Here is a 23,792-nt window from a genome sequence, read left to right on the forward strand (position 1 = left end):
CACACACGCACACACACACACACACACACACACACACTTGTCTTCATATCTTAGTGAGGACATCTAAATGACATAACCCTTTCCTTAGCTGCTTACCCTAAACATCAAAAATGAATGTCTAACCCTAACCATAATCCTAACCTACCTGTAACGCTGACACTGAAACCACATTTTGAGTCTCAAAAATGTCTTCAGACTCGTGAGGACGGGCACTTTGTCCCCATAAGTTACTGTTTGTCCCTTCAAGTATAGTAGCAATTTTTGGTCCTCACAAAGTCATGTAAACATGGTGCACACACACAGACACACAGAGGACACTGGTGCAGGTGTTGTGTAAAGTTTCCCTTATTTCCTCTAACACGGCGTCACCAAACACAACATCAATCTGTGGCCGCTCCTTTGCACACGTGCAGGACGGGCGCGTGGGGGGAGGGGCCGGCTTGCAGTCCGATCACCTGTCGCCAGGAGTCTGACTGCATGATGTGAAGATGTACAGCGAGAGAAGCTCGAATGCTCCATGCTGATAAAAGAAGACGGGGGTGGGGGGATAAGAGGATCATATAGAAGTGTGTTAAACAGCAGTGGCAAGAAGAAAGAGCCCTGGAACATTAAAGTACGTTTCAGACAAGAGTGTCGCAAATTGATTGGAGGGAAAGGCTAAGCGTGACAGAGTTTTTGTGAATACGGTGTGTGTGTGTGTGTGTGTGTGTGTGTGTGTGTGTATGTGTGTGTGTGAGTGTGTGTGTGTGTGAGTCTGTGTACTCGAGAACTTGTTAACTGTTTGCAGACTCGAGGCGCAGTGAGAATACTTTAGCGTGTGCAGCGAATTAGAGCTGTAATGATTCAGCTCGTACAAGCAGCTGCAAACCTGATTATAAAATTTAAATATTGTTATCAAGCGTTCCCGTGGAGATCTCCTGTAAACAAACTCTCTGTTTGCATTCTCGGAGCGCCGCCACCACAGGCAGAAAAAATGGGCAAAGCTTGTGGGTCTGCAGACTGAAGCGCCTTAAACCTGCGTTCCTCCTGATGCCCAGCAGGGGGCAGCTCCTGTCATGTCAGTAGAAACATGAATGAAGTCAAATTGTCCTTTGCGAGCAACTGATGTGCTTGCAGCAGTCCACAGCAAATGTAGATATGTGGTCCATCCATCAAGTTCTCGGGCCACCCTGAGGTCACCTCCAATAAAGGCCAAGCCCACTCTACCTGCTACCTTTTCCTCTGTCTGCACTACATCAGTCCAGTGCAGCCATAACCTAAACACATGAAACATGCATGTAGGTAGCCATCCACTGCACAGGTGTCTTAAACTGACAATTTCTCTGATGGCCAGCAGGGGGCGACTCCTCTGGCTGTCTGATTGTATAGAAGTCTTTGAGAGATTGAGCCTCCCACTCCCCTGATCTCTGAGCTCAGTGAACATCATCCTGATGAGTTCATGGTCTCAGTCACTGCTTTCAGGTCTCACTGAATAAAGCATGAAGCTTATTTTGAAGATTTGGAGAGTCAAAGAGGCACGATAGGGCGGTGTCCCTCAGTCAGTCATTATTCATCACGTTTGAAACATGGAACAGCAAAGCTCCCCAGAATCACAAAATCAGCACAGAGTGGAGGTCAGGGTGGAGGGGTGTGTTAGCAAAGCAGTGATGATATACTTTATTCCCAAAAGTTGCAAAATTCATGTGCAACCTATAACAGAATGTTTAGGTCAAACTCAGCAACACAGAGTCTGGCAAAGTAACCCAGTAAGGTAAAGTTACTGAGACAGAAAAAGTAACAGAGCTCAATAAGTAAATAACTCGAGATTCACAGAATTTACAGAAAATGTAAAATTTTTTTATATATATTGTTGTCAGGATGATAAATGTCTTATATCGGGATATGAGATTTTGGTCATATCGCACAGCCCTAATGTGTAGATGGATGTGCACATGGATGTGCAGATGGGTGGGTGGGTGGGTAGATGGGTTGGTAAACTTTGAGTTTGGATGAAATGTTGTGTTCACAGACACAAAAAGTGATAAACTGACAGCAGCTCAGAAACTAAATGGCGTCTTAGAAAGCAAGGCGGTCATTAAGCAGCAAGAGAGGCGGCGCTGTAACAGGTATGTGATCTGATATGAGAGAATACTTTAGTGAGCAGCAGGTAGTGTTACGCTGTCAGGTGTTGTAATTGAAGCTGATGCTGGACAGAGACCTGCAGAAAGACCCAGAGGCTGCTGTCAGACTCAGTTTACACAGCAGCCACTGAGCTGAGAGTTCATCCTCCCAAAGATGGAAATGTGCAGAGCAAAGCCCACAGAAGCAACAGCTGTGATTATAATGCAACAGAAGCAACTTGAGAGTTCGTCTGAGTCAAACTCTGTTAGGTTCACTCTGATGGAGGAGTTTGGTGTTAGGCTGATCGGGTTGGGACCCAGGGCAGAATTCAAGTTTACCAAAACTTACTTTGACCCTCAAACAATGAAACTTCCTTTAACTTGTACGTTACATCACTTCACCGGACAAGCACGAAGCTCAGTATTTTAGAAAATCTCTAATTAAAAATCCTGTGAACAACTACAACTCCCAGGGTGCATTTCACTAACTTATAACACCCTGTTAAAAATTATAACATTTATAACTTTATAACATCCTGTTATAAAATTTCAGTTCTTCTCCTTTAGCTATCCCAGCTGTAGCATCCCTGGCTGAATGATGGTCTTTTATACTGATGCTTCACAGAGGTTTTAATGGAAAAGTTTTTATTGAAACATTCAGTGAAGACACCGTAAGAGCTAGGAGCAAAACACAACCAACAACATTAATACCATAACATCAAAATATCAAGGAAACAAATTTCTCCTGCTCACATATAGCATATACATCAAATTTACATCACTCAATTCATTATATCACCTCACTAACTTACAACTACACATAAAGGTCAAGGTCAAGGTTAACAACACATAAACTCTATTAAACAACATTTTGATTGCACGTAACTTATTCCGTTAATGGAAACATTAACAAACCTTGTGCCACTGTCAGCCAGGTACTAATTGGCAAAGGAATCATACATATTTTTCAGTTTAAGGCACACTATTTACCATATCCTAAAACAAACGTTACTAACAAGCCCTTTAACGGTTTTGCGCCAGTTTCCTGTTTCGAAATAAAAGCATGGATTTCAAAATAAAACCGAAGTACCTTTCAAACAAACGTAAAAAGTTTTACCAAATTTAAAGGTCATTTACACTCCCACCAAATCATGAGTGTTTTAACAAAAGGGAGAACCATAACACGAATGATTTTTAAAAACAAATGACCTTAACCACAAGGCTTTTTACATAACGAAAACAAAGAATTATCCATGCATGAGCCCACAGGTAATGTCCACGAGTCTTCATACAATATAGGATATAGTCGTTGTCTTAGACAGCCTCTAAAAGCAAGATCAGTTTCTGAATGGGCCGTTCAACAATAGATGGCTTGCCAGAACATTGACCCTCCCTTTTCATTTTCTGGTCTCCAAGACGAATCTTAACTTTCCTCACAAGTCCATCTTTATCAGCGACTGTTTCTTCAATTCTGGCTAATCTCCACTTGTTCCGTGGCAGATCATCCATCCTTTCGATGACTATGTCACCAACTTTCAGATTCCTCCTAGAAATATGCCAACGTTGTCTAGTGGCAATATTAGAGAGATACTCTCTTCTCCAGCGGTTCCAGAATTGCTCTGCTAGATACTGGATATGACGCCACCTCTTACGAGCATACATGTCTTCTCTGATGAACGTCCCAGGAGGTGGTAAGGCTCCAGTGGGTTTCATAGTGAGTAGGTGATTAGGAGTCAGCGGTTCTGGACCATTTGGATCATTCAGGTTATCCACAGTGAGTGGATGGCTGTTCACAATAGACATTGCCTCGTAAAACAATGTCCTCAAACAGGCATCATCTAATCTTCCAGGTGAGAGTGAAAGAGTGGACCGAAGTACATTTCTTACTGTTCTGATCTGTCTCTCCCAGACACCTCCAACATGGCTTGAATGGGGAGCATTCATAATGAAGTCGCACTGCCTCTCAGCCAAGAATGTAGTCAGACGATTGACATTCATCTGTTTCAGCGCATTATACATTTCATTCTTAGCTCCAACAAAATTGCTTCCTTGGTCACATCTTATTTGTCGTACTGCTCCTCTTATGGAAACAAAACATCGGAGGCCATTAATGAAGGCATCTGCTGACATATCATTCACCATTTCAATGTGAATTGCTCTACAACAAAGGCATGTGAAAAGCAGACCATAACATTTATTCACCTTACGCCCTTGCTTTGTAAAAAATGGCCCAAAACAGTCCATTCTGCAATAAGTGAAAGGTGGAGATGGATCCACCCGCTCAGATGGCAGGTCTGCCATTCGCTGCTCCTCCACTGATCCCCTGAGTTTCCTGCATTTGACACACTGATGCACATAAGATGCAACAGCTCTGTTCATTCCTGGGATCCAGTATCCATTTGATCTGATCTCGTTGATGGTTGTACCCCTTCCTTGGTGTTTAACCTGTTCATGATGATGAGCTATTATCATCCTCGTTATGTGGTGATCCTTTGGAATGATCATTGGATGTTTCTGAGAGGCAGGGAGAGATGCATTTTTCAGTCTTCCTCCCACCTTGAGGATTCCATCTTTGTCAAGAAAGGCATCCAATCGAAACAGTTTACTCTGGCGTGAAAGTTGTAAGCCATTACTAAGTAGCTGGATCTCATCTGGATACACTCGTCTCTGTAAATCTCTTATAATGATGCGCTGTGCATCCTCTCGCTCCTGAACTGTGCTGTGACTTGTTAACTTGTCACTCTTGGCTCGGCGAAGAAGTCGCCCAACAGCTTGTTTGACCTTACGCCATGAAGAAAACTTTGACAAGCGGTCTGAAAGAGTCACTTGTTCTGCAGACTCCAAATTTAGTGCTTGAACCCTTTTAACTTCAGGGTCCCCAACTGGGATTTCTGGGATTACCTCTACCTCCGGTGATACCTCTTTCTCCCATAAGAACTTGGGTCCAGTAAACCAGTTCGATGTCAGAAGCTTGCTTGCACTAGAACCTCTCGATGCAAGGTCTGCAGGATTCTTGTCAGTAGAAACATATCGCCACTGCTGGGGAGTTGTACTGAGATGTATTTTCTGAATCCTATTTGATACAAATGTGTGGAAGCGACGTGCCTCGTTGTTAATGTACCCCAGTACAACCTTGGAGTCGGTCCAGAAGTATTCATCAATTCCTGAAATTCCCTTCCTTTAGAGTATTGCTTGCTGCAACTGATACAACAGCAGCAGTCAGTTCTAACCTGGGGATGGTCACAGCTTTGATTGGAGCAACTCTGGACTTTGCCATAATCAGAGCACAATAAACAGTTCCATTTTCATTCACATGTCTCAAATATGAACACTGGCCATAACCATACGTGCTTGCATCAGAGAAGTGATGTAGCTCTCTGCAATGACCTTTCCAAAGTCAGCTGGTACATAGCATCGGGGTATGGTGATTTTATCCAAATTTGCCAGATCACTCTTCCAGGATCTCCAGACTGGTTGCAGTTTACTGATGAGTGGGTCATCCCAACCTGTACCATGCCTACACATTTCTTGAAGAACCCTTTTCCCAGTTAGCAGGAAAGGAGCAATAAGCCCAAGTGGGTCATAAAGAGAGGCAACAGTGGATAGTATACCACGCCTGGTTTCTGGTTGGTCCTTCAAACGGGTATGGAACCTGAAACTGTCTGACTCAATGTGCCAGTGGATTCCTAAGGCTCTTTCCAGCGATGAATCACTAAAGGCAAGATCAAGAGCCTTTACTTCAGTGGCACAAGCTCTTACTGTAGCATTCCTGGCTGAATGATGGTCTCTTATACTGATGCTTCACAGAGGTTTTAATGGAAAAGTTTTTATTGAAACATTCAGTGAAGACACCGTAAGAGCTAGGAGCAAAACAAAACCAACAACATTAATACCATAACATCAAAATATCAAGGAAACAAATTTCTCCTGCTCACATATAGCATATACATCAAATTTACATCACTCAATTCATTATATCACCTCACTAACTTACAACTACACATAAAGGTCAAGGTCAAGGTTAACAACACATAAACTCTATTAAACGACATTTTGATTGCACGTAACTTATTCCGTTAAAGGAAACATTAACAAACCTTGTGCCACTGTCAGCCAGGTATTAATTGGCAAAGGAATCATACATATTTTTCAGTTTAAGGCACACTATTTACCATATCCTAAAACAAACGTTACTAACAAGCCCTTTAACGGTTTTGCGCCAGTTTCCTGTTTCGAAATAAAAGCATGGATTTCAAAATAAAACCGAAGTACCTTTCAAACAAACGTAAAAATTTTTACCAAATTTAAAGGTCATTTACACCAGCATCCTCCTCTGTCTCACCAGCCCTCTTCATGTCCTCCTTCACTCCTTCCTCCTCCCTGCAGCTCCACCTTAATCCTCTACCCTCCCTCCTCTGCACATCTTCAAACCATCTCAGCCTCTGGGACTCTGATGGACTCCCAGTGAACATCTGAACATCTGCAGCTCAGCGTCATGGATAACATTTTAGCTCATGTTAACTTTTTTAATTATCTTAAAATGAAATACTGTAGTTGTAAATAAAGTGTTGCATGTATTCAACTTTTAATGGTGTTTAGATGCACTTGCTGTGGAAACTAAAAAGCAGCAGTTAGAGTCTCTGTGTGGTCGCTTTAATGTTGGATTTATTGTAATGACGTGTTTTACTTTGAAAAGCATCCGTATACGGTCGTGTGGTTTAAATACAGCTTGTTTGTTTCCTCTTTGTGCTGATGATTCAGAGACTGCATGATTCACTTAATCAGACACAATCACGCTGCAGCTGATGGCCAGGCTCATCATCACCACTCATCCAAATAAAGGGCTCTTCATCTTCTTCTTCTTCATCTCTAAAGCCCCTAATCTGCATTCATTACACCCCTCTGCATGTTTTCAGAGACTCTACAGCTCCAGATGTTTCCCCTTATTCAGCTGTCTGACCTGATCAAGGTCTGAGCCTGTTCAGAGTCCACGTTTACATCTGAAACAACAATATAAAGACACAGCAAGGATTCAGCTGTCCTCAGTTCAACTTCAGCTTGGGCTCAATTATATCTGGAAGAGATATGAGAGGGACAGAAAGAAAGACAAAGGAGGCGAGACAAGAGAATATGAAAGGATAAATAGAGGAAAGGACATGAGGAAAGGAAAGAAACAGTGACGCCAGAGGTCCGGAGGGAGCGATGGGAGGAAAGAAAACCGAGAGGAGTGGAGATGATAAGAGAGGAGGAGAAATGTGAGACGAGAGCTTGGAAAAGCAGAAAGCGAGGAGAGTTGATGGCAGCAGAAAGGAGAGCGGAGCAGATAATTTAACCACAGGGGAGGAAGATGTTTCCTCTGACGCAGCTTCGTCTGTGTGCTCGCTCAGGACACCGTCCGCCCGGCGTCCTCCACGTTCAGAGGAGGCAAGTGGGTTTTTCTGAGATTCACTCTGACTTCGGACACTTCCCTGCAGCTGTTCACTTCATCATCACAGCAAAGTGAGAAATTATGTTTAGTGTAGAGCGGGTCACTCACTGTTAGCCGAACATATACCTGAACGGAGCTGAGGTCAGAGGACAGCCAGGGTAAGGTGCTGTAGGTATGTCAGCATGCAGGATCCTCAGGCCTAGCGCTGCGACTGCTCTCCATCATGGCTATTGGTAGGGGGCAGGATCTAGCAGAGAGCAGGTGAACATGTTGTCCTCAGAGTTGATATTAGAAGAAGAAAAATGTGCAGTTTGGGTCAGAACATCTCCAAACCTGCAGCACTGTTGGCGTTCCTGGTCTGCAGGGGGCGGGATCTATCAGAGTGACTCAAGGAAGGAACAGCGGTGACCCAGTGACAGGGTCACGGGCGTCTCATTGATGCACATAGGGAGTGAAGGCTGGCTGTGTGGTCCGATCCAACAGACGAGCTGTTGGACCTCAAACGTTTATGCAGACTTTGATAGGACGTACAGAGCATCACCTCTGACCCCTGTCCACGTCTGAAAGCTCCAACTGTGACCTGGACCACAGAGCTCGTCTGCATCACAGCACTGGATGGAGACCAGTGGAGTCTCGAGTGGAGTCTGATCCCTGTCACCTGACTCATGATCTCAGCTGCTTACATGTCATTACTCCATCAGCACACAGCTTATCCACTGAATTCCCTGCAGCACGCTACATCTCACCTGCACCTGTACCTGTACCTTTCACCATCACTTCCTCAGCTCTGGGACATGAGCTGACTCCCGCTCCACTGCGTCTGGATTTCTTCTTCCACTTCAGAAACTGAAACTAGCAAGTTTCAGTTTCTAGTTTCTGCTCCACCTAAACTTATCTCTGAATCCCTGTTTTGACCTTCATTTCAACTTTTTCTCTAAGTCCTTTAATCTGTGAGTTCCTCTGCTTTAAATGATTAAGTGCTCGCACCCTCCCCGGCCTCTGTTTTTAAGAAGAAAGAAAACTTGTCTTTAACAGTTAGTTTTAGAGTTCATTTCGATTCAGGAGCAGTTTTCTGGCTGCCACTTCTTTTAGTGCTTTAACAGCTAAACTTTTATCCTCCCGTGTTGTTTATCTGCTTTCAGAGGTTACATTTCAGTTTATTTCCAACATCATTTGACACTTCAAACCCCTTCAGGTTGTTTTTAAGAAAAAGAGATGAAATGGCTTCTTTCAGCTCTTCAGCTTCCTTCCCTTTGTTGAATTTGCCCGACTCGTCCCTGTTTGACGCATCACACCCTGTCAGTCATCTGTCAAACCAACACACCAGAAAAACTCTGTTAATGTGCATTTTTCAACCCCCTTCGTTTTTTTTTAGTAAAAACTTGCCAGAGTAAGCATATTTCCTGTGTTTTGCTCTTTCACAGTCATAATGAAATTAGCAGATTAGGTTTAATCTCACTGAACGTTCTGTGTAGCAGCAGCAGGCAGCTGGACACGCCGCCGTCAGGTCGACACAACAACAGCATGAACTAATGAAAAATGTGTGAAAAGCACGATAGTTACAGAAAGCCATTTGATTCTGACTTTAATGGGGACATTAGGATTAGCACTGGCATTAGGATTTGGATTAGGATGAGGATTAGCCTGGTGCTACACGATGCAGCACAGCTGCTCTTTGGAGACCAGCAGCCTGAATACAACACGTGATATTTAAATATTTACAAGACAAAATTAAAGTGTTCTTCATTTAAGAGTTCAACACTTCCATAATTAAAACAGACTTTCTGAGTGTTATGTAATGAACCACACATAGTTTTTACTCATTGGCTTACAACGAAAATATGGTTATTGAAATTCTCTGTGATTCGTAGTTTGCTGGTCATAGTTATGTCACACAGAGCCTCAGAGAGGCTGACTGAACACCTGTGTTCAGTCAGCCTCTCTGTGTCTGTATATTCCGGGTTGCAGTGTCAAGTTTCAGCTGTGTTCCCCACTGTGGTCCGTTCTATCGTTATCCTCTGTGTATTTATCTCCATAGTCTCCCTCTGCTCGTTGTCATGTCATCCACTCATGCTGTGTGAGGGCCATGTTTCCTTGCTGAGTTTCTTCCTGGTTAGAGTTTTGTTTTTTGTATTTCCTTTGAGCCTCTAAGCATGGCGATAATCAGCTTCTTTCTTTCCAGAATCTTGTCTTGACTCAAACTTCAGGGTTGGTTTTTGAAATGAAAAGCATGGTGAAAATGTTACAAACATCCAAAGCATCTCAGCAGCGGCTCGTCCAGGGCTCGGGTGAAGGCTGGTGTCGGTTAACGTCCATCTGTTCTTGTAGAGGTTCCACCTGGTTTGGACCATCCATAGGGAAAAGCTTTGAAACAGGAAATCTGTGATTGAGAGGTTCTATCTCACAACTGGATGAACTGGTGTTACTTTGAACGTACATTCACTGATGGATATGTGGAGCTCAGCTGTCCACAGGAGCAAACAGCAGGATCTTGACCCCCAGAGCTGATGAAGTGAAACTCAGAATAATTACTTGTTCTGCGTTGCTGGTGACTGGACTGGATCAAAGGATACCGCTAATATGATAGTGTGGTAGATACACTACTGGGTTACCAAGGCAACCATTATGGAGTTGTCAGCTCCAAAGTGATGCTCACTGTGAGAGATGAGAGGCTCATATGAACACTGGTTGGAGACCACAGTTATAGCAACCGTTGCCTTTGAGCCGGGGACCAGGTGTGTTGCTGTCGTGTCTTCACTCTGCTCTGGCTGATGATCATGTGACTGTACTCTAGCGGAGCTGCCACGTGTTGCATCTATCTGTGCCCAGCTCAAAATCAGGACATTTCCAAAGCAAGTAATCCAGCAGATTAATGACGGACCCCCTGCTGTGGATGGATCATCTCATATGTTCTCTCACCTGGTTTCTCTGTTTTCGGCATCGCCTTCCTGTCATGTGACGGTGTTCGTCTCTGCCCATCAGGGACCCTGAAGATGAACTTTACTGAGTAACCCTCATCCTCCATTTTGCAGGTAGCTAGCCAGCAGTTAATCCATTCTTATATAATCTAGTTTAGGCACAGCAGTGCTGTATGTTGTTTGTTAGTTCAGTCAGAACGAACTTTACTGAAACAGCTGGAAGCACAGACACTCATCATTTTATTTTTTAACGCAGAGTTATTTTTAGGGAGTGAAGGAGGATTTAGACTCGGACATGGTTAGTGGTGTCAGTATGAAGTTTGGAGAACTTGTTGTGGTATGATATTCTGTCACATGTAAAATGATTAACTCGTTAAGTCTTGAGAGCCTGCTAGCTGGAACCCTTGAAGCTGTTTGCTGAGCTGCGCGGTTTCTGTTGTATTTCAGGGTGCTTAAAGAACCACATGCCTGGGTTTGTTCAGAAGTTAGTGCAGCTACACTCACAAAAACCCGGCAACTCTTCAAATGGTGCTCAGACCACATCTTCACTCATACATGTGGAGGTGTCAGAACTCTTCATTAGGGGTACGGACTTGTCACACGTCGAGTTTAGAAAGTCAAAGAGCTAAGCCAGTCAGACTCAGTAGCTGTGACTGCAGGTTGTTTGTGTGGGTGGTGGATCATTTCTCCACCGCATGACCCTGAATGCAGGTGTGAACCCCCCGGTGTACCACAGAAATGCTCCTCAGGCTGTTTGGGGTCACCTGTGAAAGGTGGAGCTGACAGAGCTGCAGGTGGTGTGGGTGTGCTCCATCCTGCTGCAGTCACGTCTTCCCTTCTTGTCTTCATCTTCTCACTCTGTCACAGCTCGACCTCTTTTCCTTTTCCCCTTCATCTCCCCGCTCGCTCTCTCTCTCTCCTACGCCCACATCCTCCCTCCAGTTCTGTTTCTGACCTCGTTAGATCGTGTCTCCGTGGTGTGTATATATCTATAACGGACACTGGAGCAGTGTTTTAATAAAACATTATGTGTGTGTGTGTGTGTGTGTGTGTGTGTGTGTGTGTGTGTGTGTGTGTGTGTGTGTGTGTGTGTGTGTGTGTGCGTGTAGCCCTGAGCGGGGCTCTGTGTGTATATCCTGTTGAGGCTGTGTGTGAGGAAGATAACAGGACAACCTAGGGCAACTCTCTAATTGGCCCGCACTCCTGCCCCGGATACTCGCTCTCTTTCTCTCTATATATATCTGCTCCTCTTCAAACATTGTGCTCATATCATTCCTGCTTCTTCTTCTTCTTCTCTGCTGGAAGGTAGAGCGAGCCGGGTAGAGGGAGGAAGACGCCGCGGGTCGAGAGGGTTAAACAGCGAGACAGACTCTAATGAAACAGTCACTCTGAAGGAGGAGGAAGCGGTTCTGTTATGTATTCAGCTTGTGCTAACACACAATCAGAGCTCTGCAGCGCTGTGGTGTGAATGTGCTGTGGTGTGAAGCAGTTTGAAGTGAGGAAGGATTTAAACGTTGTACCTGAGTCAGGTTTGGAAATCTTTTCGCCTGCAGTAGTGGGAAAAGTGCTTTCCTGTACATCTTTAATTCATGGAGCTTTTCTCTACTCTTAGTTCACAGCTGATGTTAAGGTCAAGTTTAACAAGAAAGTCCAGTTCATGAATGACACGTGGAGGCAGGCTTCGCTGACTGGTATATATGGATGGTATGGATGGTATATAAAAGATAGACATAACTGAACTGTTGCTGCACACTAGTGTATGATGATCTGTTCTAAATGCTCAACATTTGCATGGTGGTCACCTGCTAATACCTACTAATCAAAGCCTCACCCCCCTAAATTGGAGCTCTTCTTGCATGGTCTGTTAGCACAGTAACCTCATAGCAGTCATACTGTTGGTCACATGATGTCATTAAAAAAACTCCAAAAGGCTCCAGCAGCACAAACACGGTCCAGAGGTCCAGTTTAGGTAAAGCCTAGCAGACAGCTAGCAGCTACAGCCACCTTTGTCACCATCCAAATGTTAGTTAAAGAGGCCACGCCCCTAATAATGCAAACTTTAAGCCTTAAAACAGGTGAGTTATAAAAACACTCTGCCCCATAACGTTGTTATAAAGGAGGAAACATTTTGTGCTGTGACAAACAAGAACATGATTTAAATGTGTAAAAAGTAGAGGATCAATAATAGAGCCCTGTGGAACGCCACGACCCCAAAAAACACTCTGTGATGCCCTGTTCTCTTTTCTTGTGACTCACGGTGATCTCTGATGGTTACTGCTTCCAGAAAAACCCTCATTTATATGTGGACTCATGTTTCCTAAAACAAAAAATGCTGCTATTTGAAGTGTTCAGTCTCTTAATACATATGGCAGGTCTAGTGCTCATTTAACCACAGCTTTTCTGCTTCTCTGTGTGACACTGAAGGATGCCTTCAGTATTTGACACTGACACCATGTCAAATATTTGGATGATTTACCAAAATTCATGCAATTATACCACAGTGCAAGTTAACAGGTGAGTTAAAAAAAACAACATAAAAACATCCTCCCACTGTACAAGTGATATGAAGGTGTTAGAATTATCCACAGAGACCAAGAAGTTTGTGTATCAGGCTGTAAACATGTTTATTTTTACTGTAAAGATTTAACATGGGAGTCTATGGGGGCTGGCTCACTGCTGTCTCTGCTGCTTTTCTGTTTTTCTTCTTTGTTATTGCTCCATAATAAATCACATGCACAGCTTTTCATCATATTCATGTCCTCTCCCCAGTCTGTGAATACTGGTGTCTGCAGCTTCCATGTTTAAAAAAAAGAAAAGAAAAGAAAAAAAGTCCCTAAAAACAAAAACTGTCGTCAGTCATAAAAAAGCAGCTCTCAGAGTTTCTGTTGAAATGTGCAGCTGTTATTTCACAGTTAATGAAAATATCCCAGCAGCTATTTTTATCACATCCAAGTGCAACATGCACAATGTGAAGCACTTTTACACAACAGTCAGTGGAAATCAGGCACCCTGCTGTAGTCTCATAATTTATATTTTAATAGTGCATAATACTCATTTTAAATAACTTTTATTTTTATGGCTCAAAAGTTTGAGGCGACCCAGAAAAGTTTCTTTCAAACTTTTATTTAACAAATGAGGAGCATGAAGAGGGAGTGCATAAAAAGTACAGCAAAGGCATTAACAAGGATCTTTATGATTTTTACTCATAATGACGTTCTTGTGAGAAGAAATGGAAACATCCTCCTGTACACCTGCGTAGATGTCCCATTAAGATCATTAATGATTAGTGATTTGTGATGTCATTAATCATTAAAACTTCTGATCAACTTTATGCTGTTTTGTTTAAAAAAAAAAGTGCCATCCTTTGAAAACAAACGTGGCCTTTTATTGGTTTTATGCAGCTTTTCTGTGCTTCCAAACTGAGTGTTTCTTCAGTTATGGAACATTAAAGAGGATTCTGCAGTTCAAATTGATAATAATGCATTCTCTCAGGCTGATGTAGAATTTAGTGTCATATTAACAGTGACGGCCTAACCAGGTGATGGACTCTTTCTAACCTGGACAGAGGGAGCAGCTGCCTCTGCTGTGTAGAGCTGCAAAATTAAGACGAGTGTGTGTGGAGCGGAGGAAGCCTGCTTCATTTCACAGAATCGATATAATCGGGTGTGAGGAGGTGTTAGCTGCCCCTCAGAGACCAAACACGCCCATTTAACTAAGCGCGCTATGGAAACACTGAGAAGGCTGCATAAATTCAGAAATTATTCATGGGCTGGAAGCACAAGTTTTCTGTATGTCCCTGAACGCGCCGTGAAACAGTGTTCATAACGAGCGCAGCACAAACCTCAGCGGCGCTGAGCTACCTTCATTTCGATTTCTGGACATAAGCTGTTAAATCCTCGTGCATGTTCTCTCGCTGCTTTGTCCCACTTCAAAGCCGGCGCTGTTTGGATGTGGAGAATGAGAATGTTCCGGCTGTCCTGCAGGAATATAAGCACATTGTGGCTTTATCTGTGCTGTCTGTCAAGGATGAAGATGTCGAGTTTCCGCCACATTCAGCTCAGCGAGAACGACTCCAAACTGCTGAACTTTAATGAAACCAACCAGGCCAGCGAGCGTTCAGCTGCTGAAGCTGCTGTGGAGGCAGAGGTGATATCAGGCCGATCAGGGTGATGAAGCAGCTTCATTAAAGCTGGAAAATGAGCTGCAAGTCAAAAATGTTCAAACAGCCTCGCTGTCCTCAGTTATATTTGCATACTACTTTAATGCACCTGATTACCTCATCAGCTCATTAGCTGCCCAGCATCACTGGTGTGGATATCTCTAGTAGGTGTGACCAACACCTGGTTGTAGGCTCAGTCATCTGTTTTCACCTTATTAAATGGTGCTGATGTCGCGCTGATGAAGTGGCTTTTAGGCCTTGAGTGGCTATCAGCTCAAGGACAAAGACTTATTTTAGAGGTTTTTTTGCCTTTGGTTTAAACGCTACCTGGTCAGGTCTAAGAAAAAACATTATCAGATGGTGAGATGCCGCTTCTGATTTGTGAGGGGAGGTGCTTAAAACTGAAAAAAGCCTCATGATAGGCTGATAACATCTGAACACACTAACTTGATCATGATAGAAGATAGAAGCTTATCTCTAAGAAAGTGAGATTCTTGAATTAGGAACACCTTGTGAGAGTTTCCTGGGCTAACAGGACAATTGGTTGCAATGATTTGATGTCAGACAGTAATACTGAATAAGGTGTTCCTCAAGGAAATATTCTAGCTCCTACTCCATTCTCACTTACATCTCCCTCAGATGATGCATTACTCTCTCTTTCTGTCCCAGTATTACCACCGGTTCTCCCTCTGGTCCGTATGAGCTGTATCAGTGACGTAACTGCTTGGATCAAAATGTATAAAGATTCTAACTCCTCCTAAAAACTACCCAGGATAGGTCGCTAGTGTATCCTCCCTACGTGACTGCCTACGAAGTCCCAGTTGTGCAATCGAACATCAGTTGTTTTTTATAAGTACTGTTGTGTTTTATAATTTCAGAAACAAAATCAGAGGTTTATTACTTATTACTGCACTTTTCTCTTCTCTTGGGGCTTTCTACAAAGTCAGAACATGACTGCAGGATTCATGAGTTCTGTATGTCTTCCACAAGAGAATCAGTGACAGAGAACGGAGAACTGATGTTGTCTGGCAAAGACAGACTAATTTTATCAACAGCACAAAGCTCTGTCATGAGGAAATGAATCTAATGGAATAAAAAAACAAAAAACTTGCATGAATAACAAAATCGAATCAATGGATCTAGTATATTTTAATATTTTGAGAAAATTGAAGTCAAATTTATACAAATGTTTATTTTTGCATCAGAGCAACTTCATGTCACATCTGCAGCTCAGCACCATCAGCAGGCGAAGCAACAACCTTCTAAAATAAGTCAGACATCTAGCTGTGTGAATAACTGGGCAGCCAGATAATTAAAGTGTTAATTTTTAATGAGAATAGGAATGAGTCTCAGGGAGTTGCTCCGAGGTAAGTCATTTACAGAGTTGGAGAGACTGAGGCCGTGCGCAACATCATCTACTACAGACAACAACATCCTACCCAATTGACAGCCTTCGAGTGAATCAGCAGCCCTCTCCAACATCTTTGATCCCTTCAGGAGGCTCTGAAACATCCTCATCATCAGCTCTGCTAGCCCGGTCAGCTCATTCATGATTGATCTGGGAGAAAGATCTACCAACCCAAAAGTATGATCAAAGTTTGCTGTTGGAGACAAACAGAGTTACAGCTCATCGCTCTGCATTCAGCGTGCCTGTCAAATGTTTTCTGCTCAGTTGGATAAAGTGAAAAGTTTTGGAAGCGCTCGATGGTGGACGGCTCCATCATTTCCAGGCGACTCACTCTCTGCACTCAGATGATGGGCAGACAGAGTTTTTGGGGAAAGTGCTTAAAACAAAAACTTTCTGCAGATCATTAGCATGAGTGAGACACCTGCTGGGAATGTAGGACGCTGGCTCTTGTGCAGTTTATGCATAAAGCAGCATCACTCAGTCACAGCATCTCTGCCTCTTCACCCTCTCAAACATTATCAGTTTCTGTCGAAGGACCTCCTTCATAAATTATCATTGATTCTTTTCCTCATCAGAAGTCAGTTTTCAGTACATCTGTGGGTGGGCAACGCCCAAACCTTAAAGCCTAGCAAACCCAAACCCACAACAGCCTGCTGTGGGTTTGGGTTTGACTGACATGCTGCTGTGGAGGTGTCAGGGTAAATATTCAGCTAAGACCACAAGCTGACCAGCAAGTAAAAGCACAAAATAGAAGCAGAGTAGAAAACAATGAGAACAATCAAAACAATGCTCCCGCACGATAACATGTCCAGTTTCCCCATGCAACTTGATTGCTCTTTATAAGTAACCGATAACTCGCTCCAAATAACTCATCCACTCACATGTGGAATCATGTGAATGATTCCACAGTCTTTAGGGCTTGACAGGAGAGTCAGGGAAGTCATTTAAAGAGCACCTGGAACAGATCTGGGTTTGACTTTTCTTCTGGTTTTTATTTTTCTGCATCAGATTTAACAACTGTGAGAAAAAACTCAAAGTACGAGTGATGTTTCCTGAAAGACGTGTGGGTGGTGAAGACGTCTTCACGATGGCTCGACTTTCTGCTTTCATGGAGCCACAAAGCAACACCTCAACTGCTCGAGCTTTTCCTGGAAACACACAACGGCTAGTGTGTGTGTGTAATGTACTCTGTCAGTAGATGTTTGAGCTCAAAGAAGAACATGTTCCATGAGGGCAGACTCTGTCACTGATAATAAAATGTTTTAAAGCTCCAGAGAGCATCCCATCCTGTAAACTTCTACATGTGTAGCACACGGAGAGCCTGTGTGTGTCTGTGTGCGTCTGTGTCTGTGTGTGTGTGTCTGTGCGTGTAACTATGTGTGTGTGTATGTTCGTGTGTGTATGTCTGTGTATGTGTGTTTGCGTCTGTGTGTGTGCGTTATCTGCAGTGTGAAGGTGCTGATAGGACCCTGCAGAGGTGCATTGATGGTGACCACATTCATATTTAATTAGTGAGGCGTCAGTCGGAGGTGATGGCAGCTCACAGCGGTGTCCTCTCCGTCACCTCGGCTCACTCCGGCCGTATCGACACAGACGCGATGCAGAAGTTCAAAGGGTGAAACGATGCTGCTGCACAGCTGCAGATCTGAGCAGCAATCACAGGTTGAGGGTCTTCATGGAAGCAAATGACATCAGCGATAAGCAGAAGCATGTTGTTGCTGTATAAAATACTGACAGTGGTTTTTGCTAGATGGCATAAATATGAAAATCCAAGGTCACTTCCTTCTGGAGTTGTAAAAACTGGACCTCTGACCTTGAGGTCAGAGTTGGAGGTGAAGTTGTCTGAAGGTCTTGGATAGATAAATGTTCCCAGCTTTGAGGCTGAAGACCTGCAGGGACCAGCTGTTACCTAAAAACCCACCACCTCCACCTTTTCCTAATGAATTTGAATCTTTAAAGAAGTGATTTTTAAAAGGTTTCGGTTTAGCGCACAGCATGTTAGGTATTTGAGATTGCAGTATTGACGTCATCCCCCACTCTCCCAGAGTGGATGAATCTGCATCCGGTGTCCCGTGCTGCTCTTACTGTTCAAGTGTGAGGAGGTTCAGTCTGATGGTTTTTGTGTAAACAGAGAAACCGGCGCACTGAGCTCACACCTCCACCGAGGAAAAGCCAATTTAATTCATATTTCTAAGGTTTGGAGGCTCCGCTCCTTCGAGGACTCTCTGCATGAGATTATTTTTTCTGGGGCTTCATTGATCGTGCCCAGTTTTCTGCCTCACAGGAAGCCTTTGATTTCTCTCCTCGGCACTGGAGGGCATGAATCTGGAGGTGTTGTCAGTCACTGATGTAAATTTGCTAAAACACTGAGGGAAATGTCACGATGCCACGCTTCATGATCCGTCCCTGAGCCGCAGATACAGCTGTCTTTTCCATTGGAGTTGTGTGATTGGATGTGTTAGGCCGAGACTTAATGGTGTCCACACGTGTGTGTTCACACTCGACATGCTGGTGTGACATTCACACGCGTGATTGGATCTCACCGTAGCCCTGGAGACGAGGAGGTGTCGTTGTTCTGTAGATCCTGATCGTGTGTGAGGGCAACAGACATGTGCTGAGCTCTGCTGCTGCAGGTAGAGCCGCAAACATCACGACCCACCCACCCTGAATTTCTGAGCACACCATTAAATACATAATCACCGCCCATTTTATTAGGTACACCTGTTCAATCCGTCGTTAACACTGATGTCTAATCAGCCAATCGCACGGCAGCAGCTCAGTGCCTTTAGGTGTGCAAACGTGCTGAAATTCAAACTAGAGGTGGTCTCGTCCAGGTATCGATAGTATCAGATCGATGCTTTGTTTCTATCCTCTATGTGCAGCTCACTGAAGCGTGTTAAATAAGTTATTTTTTAATAAAATTCTACACCCCGAACATGAGCTATGAAACATGTCTGTGCTGACTGTCTGCTTTATTTACAGCCTGCAGCACAGTTAAACTACAGACGCTGAGCCAGACAACTCTACATTCAGCTCAGTTTCAAAATAAAAGCTGGAAGGTGTGTTTTACTGTGTTAACTCCTTATTTTAAAAGTAAAAGTCACAGTGATTTAGTGATACTTAAAATGTCTTCAGAATTTGCAAACTGATGATGGTTCATCTCATAAATCAGGACACACTGCACTCCCTGACATCAGCTGCCTTTAGAAATAGTTAAAAATATCACTATTGGCATCGGTATCAGTGGTACTGGCCCTGTATTTACCTGGCGTTGGATATACACCAATCTGCAGAGTGGCGCAGCACGAGTTCAAACTAAGCATCAGAATGATAAGAAAGTTGCTTTAAGGGCCTGAGGGCAGCGTGGTTGTTGGTCTGAGTGTTGCACAATCTGCTAATCTGCTGCGATTTTACCACCAACCACCATCACAGACATCAGTGGACATCAGCTCTCTGGGAGGAAACGCCCTGCTGAGCTCAGAGGTCAGAAGAGAAACGGCAGACTGCTGATAGAAAGGTACTCATTACAACCAACGTCTGCAGAAGAGCATCTCTGAACCTTCAAGCAGATGGGCTGCAGCAGCAGAAGACCACACTGTGTCATTCCTGTCAGTAAGAACAAGAAACTCAGACTCACAAAACAGTCTGGTTTCTGAACATGACGACAAGTTCGCTGCACAGTCCAACAGAGCACCTTCACCTTCATCACAAAGGCAGCAACACACCTGCAGAAACTGTGTGATGATGTCATGATGATGTCATACCATGGAACAAAATCTGAGGAACGTTTCCAGCAGCTTGTTGAAGAGCCCATCCACATCCTAACAAGGTGTAACTAATAAAGTGGCCAGTGTTTAATTAAAGTCTAAGAACACATTGGCAGCATAAAGTAAATGTAAAGAAATGAACACACACACTGCGTCCTGTCCCTCAGTAGGCTTCCAGATGTTGGCCATCAGGGAACAGGATGATACAGAAGGATGATTCTTAACTGTGAATCATGCAAAGCCACTCTGATAAATTCCATGAGTGAAGCTGGGCACGATCAGGGAGAGCTTCATTTAAACCCACTAAACTCAGGATGTTCAGTATTTGGATGAAGCCACTCATGAGAAGAAACCTCAGCCTGTCAGACACATTTAATCAGCACTCAGGTAAAACAGATCAGACTCAATGAAGCTCAGCTCGTTAACAAAGAAGCTGCACTGATGCTGATGGTGTCTTACCACGTTGCTGATGATATCGTTTAATCAGCACCTCACAGGCCATCAGCTGACCTCCTCTCCCTGTAATGTTCTGTAGCCAGTGAGCAGAGACCCGTCAGACATGCCGCCAGTCCTTCGGCCCGCTTCTGTTCCACATAAGACTATCTGCCTGTTAGCAGCTGACCCAGGGTCAGCCAGTCTGGGCGTGTCCCTGTGTATCATGCGCTCATCAGAAACGTCCTGCACAGCGGTGGTGGTCAGAGCAGTCTGCCTCACAGGCAGGAGATGCTAATCAGCACCGCCGTACATGTGAATGCAGGTGGGTGTCAGACCTGACATGGACACGACTACAGCACTTTCAGTGCTCCTGCAGCATGCTCACTGTTAAACCCTAACACAGCTGCAGGACACAGAACCACTCACACTGCCTCCTGTTACAGTCCTAATTAGGTCACATGGTGAGTGCACTGATGGAGCTGAAGGTGTGGATGGAGGGAAGACAGACCTCTGTGCTGCTGTTTGTTGGGTGGATGTGAGCAGGTGGATGCTGTGCTGTTTAGGATTGTGTCACAGTGAGCTGGCTCTGAGAACAGGGAGCCCTGACTGACGGAGGCATGTTCTGTGTCTGTTTGTGGGTCTGTGTGCGGCGCTGATTGTTGTTTTGTGTGGTTTTCTTTCTTCACAGTCTGAGTTGTTAAATTGTTTCTGTGTGGCTGTCGAGTCTCTCTATTAAACACGTCCAATATATAAAAGTAGTTTTATATATTTGAAGAAGGATGCAGACTGATTGGCTCTGAATCATGGAGCAAACTTAAGCAGTAAGTGGTTTACGCAGGATTACAGAGGATTAGTCACATGAGCTCGTACAGCGTACCAAAGAAAGACAGCTCTTCTTCATTTGAGTTTATCTGAATTCATCACAACAACTCAGACATCCTGATAAAAATATCATTTATAAAATTTCAGCTTTGTATTTAGAGTTTTCTGTTTTAGGAAGAAACACAGTTACAATGATGACCTTTAACCTGTCCAATCACGTTGATGGACATGATCTGTGATCACTCTGCTCTCATCCTGTGATTATTGGGCATGAACATGCGGGTGCAGGCTAGAGGGCTGACGGAGCAATCAGTCACACATCGTTTGTGTGATTTTAATATGTTATTCAGTACAAACGTCACTGGGTTTACACAAAGATCGCAGGTTAGATAAATCAGAGATGTTCCTGGCGACTAATTTCTTAGTCTACTAAAAAAAAGATTCTTCAACAATGAACCATGCCGCTTCATTATCAACATTACACGTTATACTCCAGACAGCGAGGCAAAAAAACACTTTAAATAAACTGATGTTAAATATTGTATGAAAACATGTTAGTACAAAAGGTCACGTGTTATTAAAACTGTGACTGAACAACGTGCCGTGCATAATCGAAGCTGGTTGCTGTTCATCCACTTCAATAAAAGTTAAAATCTAAAATAACACATTAAATCATTCAGTTATTTTCTTCTGCTGATCTGAAGTTGGGTCTCGGGGGCAGCAGCAGGGAAGCCCAGACCTCTTTCTCACCACATCTTCCAGCTTATCCAGAACCATCAAGGCGTTCCCAGGGTAACCTCCTCTCTGGAGGGCAAGCCCAGCCAGAATAGACAGGAGGTGAAATGTTCACTTTTCTACAATAAGTGAAGCTTCTCTGTAGTTATTATTCAAATTCACCTGTCTAATGGTGCATGCTGTAGTAGTGTTCTTATTATTTTGTCAAAGGTGACTTTCTGTTGTTCCTCTGAGTTTCTCTTTGTTTTTGTTTTTCTTTGACCTCCGGCCTTCGGACTTTTCAAAGTAAGTGGAGAAGCAGAAAAACACGGTTAATCATAAAAACAGAAATCGAAGCTTTCAGTCTAAAAGTATCTTTTGGGAGACGCGAGAGCGCTGCGAGTGGAGTGATTACAGCCTTGCTGATTGGAGCAGAAAGTCAAGTCGCTCTCTGAAAACGTTCAATTATCTTTCAGCAGATTATTTCATTAAGCGCACAAATTAGTGCAAGCTCGGGCACAAAGACGTGTGTGAGTCTCTTTAATTTATCTTTTATCTCTTCTCTCTCTGCAGATTCATCTCTGACCAAGATGAGCCCCTGCTCCGAGGCAGGGAAACCCTGTAACCCCTGTCTGGATGCGGCGAAGGCTTGTAACCTTAACGAGACGTGTAAACGTCTCCGATCTGCCTATAACTCCATCTGCAGCAAGACCACGCCCCCGCAGCCCTCTGTGGGCTATCAGGAGCCGTGTAGCAGGAAGCGGTGTCAGAAGGTGGGTGCAGCGCCTCAAGTTTGAGGGGAAATCCTGAAGCAGTGAGAAAACTGCCCAGCGTTTAGCTCAGCTGCACGAAGCTCAGCTTATTTCACACTTTCACACAGCGTAGATAAAAAAAAACTCCAAACCTCTCCACAACAGCATCCTGCTCCAGCGTCAGAGGCAGGGAATGTGGGAAATGTAGCAGGGAGGTGGTTTAAAGACAGGGAACGTAGCTCTGACCCAGACTGCAGGTACAGGCTGCAGGTCACAGGCAGGGGATGCTTAATAAGCCCTGTTTTACGCTGAAGGTCCTTCAGGCCTCATCCTCCTGGTCACACAGGCACATTTTTCTGTACTGAAGCAAGTGCTTTAACTCACACTCACTCTGATGGATGCACCGGGCTTTAGTATCTTGCCCAACGGTACTTCAACATACAGACTGCAGTAGCAGGGGGTCAAACCTCCAACCTTCTGATTCGTCAATAACTGCTCAGGGTGGCAGTTGAGCTCAGTGCGTTGAGCAGGCACCCACGTGCTGTACGGCTGAGAACGGCCGGCCCAGGTTCAAATCTGACCCGCAGCCCTTTGCTGCATGTCTTCCCCTCTCTCTCTCCCTCTGCTTTCCTGCCAGTTCTTCACTGTATCTGTCAGTAAGGCCAACATAAAAATTAAATAAATAACCGTTTTTCCTTCTGAGCCTCTGACTGAAACTAGTTCATGTAAACTGAGAGCATGCAGCAGTCACTCACAGACTGATCTTTTTATCAGGTCATGATACCTGCAGGTGTAAATTATGTAATTATTCTCAGACGATCTTTTAGTACAATAACCTCATAGCAGCCATATTATTGATCAGATGATGTCATTAAAAATGCTCCACCAGCACAAACATATGCACATGTGCAGTTAGCACACAGCTAGCACTGACAGCTGCCCGTGTCTCAGCGCCCTTCACAGTGATCGAGCATCATTTACAGTCATTTGTGGCACCCTGAGGCTCAAACCTTGCGGCCTCCATGTTTAAACTGTCCGAGGTTCTCTCTGATGATGGTGATGATGTGACGGCGCCTGGACTGCAGAGCTGGTGTTATGGTGTCAGCGCTGTGCAGGCTGTGATGCTAAAAGCTTTCTAAAGGCTAAAAGGTTATTAACGTTTCAAGTTCCTCCTCCTCGCTTTTGCTTTTACGTCAGTGGCAGAATTACACAAACTGTTTGTTGGAATAAAACCTTTAAAAACAGTCAAGTAAAAGTGCAGCATTTAAAATGCATTTTTAATACGGTTAT

At 44.0% G+C, this 23,792-nt stretch overlaps 1 protein-coding gene across 2 annotated transcripts in view; it reads left to right on the top strand.

The window, feature by feature from the left end:
* gfra2b (GDNF family receptor alpha 2b) overlaps nucleotides 1-23,792 on the top strand; it is a 128,199-nt gene that overhangs the window by 52,339 nt on the left and 52,068 nt on the right. For both annotated transcript variants that reach the window (XR_010094353.1, XM_063478934.1), the window contains exon 4: nucleotides 22,324-22,523. Coding sequence is in view for 1 of the 2 variants with exons in the window: in XM_063478934.1 (XP_063335004.1) it covers nucleotides 22,324-22,523 (200 nt within the window). In the remaining variant the exon portion in view is untranslated. The remainder of the gene's footprint in view (nucleotides 1-22,323; nucleotides 22,524-23,792) is intronic.

This window comes from Pelmatolapia mariae, linkage group LG7 (genome assembly GCF_036321145.2).
Source record: "Pelmatolapia mariae isolate MD_Pm_ZW linkage group LG7, Pm_UMD_F_2, whole genome shotgun sequence".
NCBI lineage: Eukaryota > Metazoa > Chordata > Actinopteri > Cichliformes > Cichlidae > Pelmatolapia > Pelmatolapia mariae.